The 6251-nt window shown below is 37.7% G+C and overlaps 1 protein-coding gene across 2 annotated transcripts; it reads left to right on the plus strand.

The window, feature by feature from the left end:
• Nucleotides 1–5757, plus strand: Fs(2)Ket (Importin subunit beta Fs(2)Ket). 2 transcript variants are annotated; one of them, XM_088194072.1, is made up of 7 exons: nt 1–183; nt 2629–2870; nt 2933–3113; nt 3198–3457; nt 3523–3718; nt 3793–5509; nt 5586–5757. In XM_088194072.1, coding segments are annotated over exons 1-7 (2664 nt in total). In that variant the 5' UTR covers nt 1–116; the 3' UTR covers nt 5587–5757. The 2 variants fall into 2 exon arrangements, with proteins under 2 accessions (XP_088050198.1, XP_088050197.1); XM_088194071.1 differs by having other exon boundaries at nt 3793–5757.
• Nucleotides 5758–6251: the final 494 nt, after the last annotated feature.

Here is a 6251-nt window from a genome sequence, read left to right on the forward strand (position 1 = left end):
ACCTGGCGGAAGTTGTCGACCGCCATCGGAGCCCGCCGTCGTTCGCAGCCTCCAAGCCGGCGTCGGCACCGGCTACGGCTTCGTTTCCGCAGGGTTTCGACTCACGGCAGCTCACCATGCAGCCGGAAGGAGCGCTGCCGCTGGTGCAGCTCGTGCTCGTGCTCGAGAAAACCATATCTCCCGGTAACGCGCAGACTCCTTCTTTCGTCCCGCTGAAGCCTGCGCCCCTCGAAATCGCGCTCCCCGAATGCCCGCCGCAACTCGTAACCTCGATTGTCGCATTTGCGGCGCCGCCCTTTAACGACGCGCGCGCGACTGTCAAACGGTCACTTTTTAATTTTTCCCACACATCCGCCATTCGAGTTATTGCGTAAACCTAACCTCAAATGTGTCGTGACGTCATCATTTCAAATCTGACATTTTCCCACAATATTCTTGCATTTATTCATTTTTAAGGTTATGTGTGCTTTTTGTCAAAATGTAACGTTTTCATAAATTTATTTTGTATAAAGTAGAACGTTCCAAACCTTCCAAATTTATTGCGTCTTGCTTTCTCTACCTGGCGTTTCGGTATACGATTTCATGTGAAAATTGATTTAATGCCGAGCTCTAATGTTGATATATTTATATTTGTAAATGACATTATTGATTATTTTATTTAATACATTTTGCTCACAAGAATCTTATATATTAGCAATATATTCTAATAAAAACCCTCTTACCCAAAACAGGTAAGTTGTGCAATACCATATTTATGGTATGTGTCTATCTTAACACTTGAAATGTGAATTTATAGGTGAGATGAGAATTTTATTCAAAGTAGAAAACTACATAGCATAAAACTACAATCAAACTAAGAAAATTATATTAACTGTTCTAATGCCATGTGCCGCATTTCAGTCGCTACATGCCCATAGTGCCAAGCGCCCCATACAATGCACATACAGAATCTGTTACTAGTCATCTATTGAGAAGTCTTTAAAATTATTACCGCTTTAATAGCTGTGTTAAAAATGACTAATATTAATGTGCTTCTTTTCAACGTCGCCAGGGTTGCTACTAGCCACTTACACCTTTGTAATATATTAAACATAATTATTAATAATAAATGATAAAATTGGTGTAAACATTTTTTTTTAATTTTAAAAATAGCTGATATTAGGGGACTGTTAAGACAATTCTATTTGACTGTAAATTAACCGCTTGAAGTTCAACTTTGGAATTTAACACTTTAATATTTAACTCATAATTTCATGTTTTTAAATTTCACATTTCCGAATTTTCTTCTGTCAAACGATTCTTTTAATTAATACAGTTCATCATTGAAAATGTTTGCTCACAATGCTTTTAGATTTTTTTCATATATATTAAAATCTGTATGGGATTTTATTCCATGTTTTTAATATTATGTCAAGATAGCATGTTTTATGTCTTACCATTTTTGAGGTTAAATTTCCAAACTTCAGAATCAGTAAATTTGATAAAATCTCGGCTCAGTTTAAAAATAATTTTTATCTATTTTGTAACTGTTACACTGAAAAATATATTTAAATATGTATGTGTTTTTGTAAAATCTATACTTTCTTTAAGGGCAATTAAAAAAAAATGTTCCATAAAACTAATTGGTTGTGCATTGCTGTCATTAAACAAACCATTTTTTATTAATTCCAGATGTTGGAATGAATAGGTATTTGGTCATAGAATAATACATTTGTCTCTTTAAACCATAACCTAGTGTTTCCGTAATTAAAAAATATAATAGATGTAAATTATTTAAAATGCAGCTTTAAAAATATTTCAATATGTTAATAAAATATTATAAAATTGGAAATTTTTAATAAACAATTATATGTTGTTCTGTTTTCAAAATCATCTAAATTCTACTTACATATTTTCATTCACAATCATGACATGAACATTGATACTAGTTTCATATTGCTCTTTGTATAGGAGATTACATTAATGAGAGATATGTACATTACTTTTTAAACGAATTCATTTAATCACAAAAATAGTGATTACACAACTATTGATTTTGAGGACTGTTCAATAAGTAACTCATCCAGGAAATCACTAAATCAAATGTTCATGCTTGTATTGCTATAGTTCTCGGTCGTAGGTCGTTATAGTTCTCGGTTGCGTCCACTGTTCTTGTCTGTAAAGTCTAGAACTGGAGCACTTGCCAACTCTTCTCTGGCAATGGCCGTTCGTCTGCTCAATACTGTGCATAAGTATTGTATTGTATTGCATTATATTGTCATTTTCTCATGCACATATGGGGTTTTGGTTCAATTCATGTGAGACAATGAACACTTGTTGAGGTGATTTGTGTCTTCTTTTATCTTGTTTTCGTGTTTTTACTTATATGTGTGTGTGCGTATATGAATTTGTATATATGCATACGTATATTTGTATGTATTTTAAAATTGTAATATATTTGATACTTTTGGCAATCGGGACACATTAGGTTAACCTGTCAGGTCATGATGGTTATAATTTAATAAATTAACATGTATGTATATGCTTGCACTAATTACAAATTATTGAGAGATAGAAAGTAGTTCAGATTGTTCGATCATTACAGCATCATGTATTCGCTCTCTGTAAATTTTACATTGAATTTTTCAGACAAAAATGAATTGGAACAAGCTCAGAAATACTTGGAAAATGCGGCCGCCGTCGACTTTGCCATGTTCATCAAGATGCTCTCAGACGTGCTCGTCTACGGGGGCAACAGCCAAGTCGCTCGGATGGCTGCCGGATTGCAGCTAAAGAACCATCTAACATCCAAAGACTCCACATTGAACACGCAGTATTCAGAACGATGGTTATCGTTTCCGCCAGAGATTAGATCATACATTAAGAAAAATGTTAGTGTTCAAATTATCTAACCGTATATATCAGATCTTCGTATTAACAATATATTTTTCAGATTTTAACCGCCATCGGCACCGAAAGTTGTAGACCAAGTTCAGCGGCCCAATGCGTCGCTCACGTTGCAGCCGTAGAATTACCCGTAGGCGAATGGAAAAACTTAATCAGTCAGCTAGTAGAAAATGTAGTTAACGCTCAATCGTCTGAATTGAAAAAAGAAGTTTCTCTGGAAGCTATTGGTTTGTTTGCTTTAAATTCGTTTAAATCCTTTATGTGTATAATTTGTAATGGTAAAATATTAATATTCTGTTTTGTCGCTTCAGGGTATATTTGTCAAGATCTGGATCCTGAAGTGCTCGTCGAACAGAGTAACCAAATATTGACCGCTATTATTCACGGTATGAGATCGAGCGAGCCGAGCACACATGTCAGAATTGCTGCGACTACGGCTCTCTTGAACTCATTAGATTTCACCAAAGCGAACTTTGACAAGGAGAATGAACGTAATTTTATAATGGAAGTTGTGTGTGAAGCTACCCAATCGCACGATACTAGAATTGGCGTAGCGGCCTTGCAGTGCTTAGTGAGTTTCAAGTAGCACTAATAAATAAAATGTGTTTTAATTTATTAACGTTAATACTTTTGTAGGTAAAAATATTGTCATTATACTATCATTATATGGAGCCGTATATGCCGTCTGCATTGTTTCCCATAACCCTCGAAGCTATGAAATCTGACGTTGATGAAATTTCTTTACAAGGAATCGAATTTTGGTCCTCTGTCTGCGAAGAGGAAAGTGATCTTGCCGGATATGGCGATCCTTTAGATGAAATGGACGAAGAAAGTAAGTTATTCACGTTAAATTATTTTAAAAATAAGTACGAGTGTCTCATGTATGTTTATGCTTATTTATTTTAGCGATGATTATTCGTCAGTCCCGTCATTATGCGAGTGGCGCCCTCCAGTTTATAATTCCAGTTCTATTGCTCAAATTAACACAACAGGAAGATGCAGACGATTGGAATCCAGCCAAAGCTTCCGCCGTGTGTCTTATACTCTTATCGAACTGCTGTAGCAACGATATACTAGGTCATGTATTACCATTTATCGACGAACATATCAAATCTGAAAATTGGAGATTCAGAGATGCTACGCTCACCGCTTTCGGCTCGATATTAGGAGGTTTGAAAGTCGAGACGTTGATGCCACTTATAGATCAAGCGATGCCGATAGTTATAGAACGAATGTACGATTCCACACCGATGATCAGGGATACAGCGTCGTGGACGCTGAATCGAATCGCCGACACGTGTCCCGAAGCCGCGTTAAACGAAAAATACTTTAAACCACTCATGGAATGCTTGTTAACGTCCTGCTCTGCCGAACCGCCAGTAGTCTCGAACGTTTGTTACGTCTTCGCGAGCTTAGCGGATGCTGCTTTTTTGACGGCCAAATGTCACGACAACTATCCCGATACTTCTGTGATGTCGCCGTATTTTAACATGATCGCACAGCAATTGATGGTAAATGCAGATCGACATGATGCGTCACAGAGTAATTTGAGAACAGCAGCATACGAAGCATTGATGTCAATGATTAAAAACGCTCCGAACGATTGTTACGCCACAGTGCAACAGATCACCATGGTAGTGCTGGACAAACTCGAAAAGGTTCTACAGATGGATGCTCACATATCTAATGCCGATAGAACTCAGTTCCACGACGTTCAATCGTTACTGTGCGCTACTTTGCAAACAATCTTGAAAAGAATCACCAAAGAAGACGTCCCTAAAATAGCCGACGCCGTAATGAACGCCCTGTTGGGAATGTTTGCGTCCAGCAGCGGAAAAGAAGGTGGAATCCAAGAAGATGCAATCATGACCGGCGGATATCTGGCAGACGCTCTCGGTGAAGGATTTATAAAGTACATGGACGTTTTCAAAAACTATTTAATAATGGGCCTCAAATCGCACAATAACCACAAAGTTTGCGCCGCAGCCATCGGCGTCATAACTGATATATGCCGAGGATTGAAAAACCACGTATTACCATACTGCGACGAAATCATGGCAATCTTATTAGAAAACCTTAGAGATAACACCATAGATCAATCTATAAAGCCGGTGATATTTTCAGCTTTCGGCGATATCGCAATGGCCATAGGTCCCGAATTCCATAAATATTTGGATATTGTAATGAAGATGCTGTTACAGGCCTCTCAGGTGCCTATGGAGTATGCGGATATTGACGTACGAAATCATTTGTTAAAATTGAGAGAAAGCATCTTGGAGTCGTACACCGGAATTCTGATGGGCTTCAAAGGAGAAGATCGCCAGCCCGGTCCCGAGATTGCTATGTTGGAGCCGTACGTGCCGGAGATCATCACCTATATGGTTGCGACAGCCGAGGAACCCTACCATACGGACAATCAGACCGTGCTGTTGGCTGGTTTAGTGGGCGATCTTTGCGTGACTTTCGGTGCTTTGGCCGTACAAATGTTGGAAGTTCAACCCATCAACAAAATTTTGCATTTCGGCAAACAGTCTGAGCAGTCGCGCGTCAAGACTACGGTTTCATGGGCGTCGAAAGAGATGCGCGACGTTAAAAAAGCCATGAGTCAAGGGATCGTTAGCTGGTCAGCATGAACGAGTATTTTTTCTTGTTTTAATTTGTTTTTATTTTATTTTATTTATATTTTGTGTTCATTTCAGAATTTGCTACATAGAGAGAGGTCTTTTAAGGTCAGTCGCGGATTTTTTTCTCGAAATTATGCAAGTTCTGTTCAAGGCCTTTCGGTATGATAACGTAGTCACTGATCTCTCGTTTGCAACCTTCACTGTTTCTGTCTGGAAATGAATAAAATGGTGATCTAGTTAAAAAAAAGTATATATAATAAAAATAAATTAAAAAAGCGAAAAATTACATGCATCATCACCTGATCAATCGTGGATTAATCCAAAGTCATTGAGACTAATTTCTGTTTATTGCTCTCGTCAGCAGTGGAAGTGGTATCAAGAATCTTATTCAGCAATGAATGAAAATTAAAAACCAAGTCATCTTCTGAAGGTTCCTGTGATGAAATGTGTTTATACGTGCCGTGGAAGTTGAAGTAGCGTTAATTGCGATTGAATGACTGCGTGAGATTTTGAATCATAGCATGAAATACGACTTATTAATGTGTTCGATGACTGAAAGGTAACTCGGGGTTGTTTAGTTATGCATTTCTTAGTGTTTATGTAACGCGAACGGATAATAATGTTTCGCGCGGTCGATTCATTTGAGGATTTCAGTTGAATTGCCAGACGATCGGTTTTTTTTGTAGTTTGTATTCGCACTGAGACTCATACATCACATCGTTTTTATGTCGTCTTTTTTCG

Source organism: Plectrocnemia conspersa, unplaced genomic scaffold (assembly GCF_051122295.1).
Source record: "Plectrocnemia conspersa isolate PC_06_02 unplaced genomic scaffold, ASM5112229v1 ptg000010l, whole genome shotgun sequence".
NCBI classification, from domain to species: Eukaryota; Metazoa; Arthropoda; class Insecta; order Trichoptera; family Polycentropodidae; genus Plectrocnemia; species Plectrocnemia conspersa.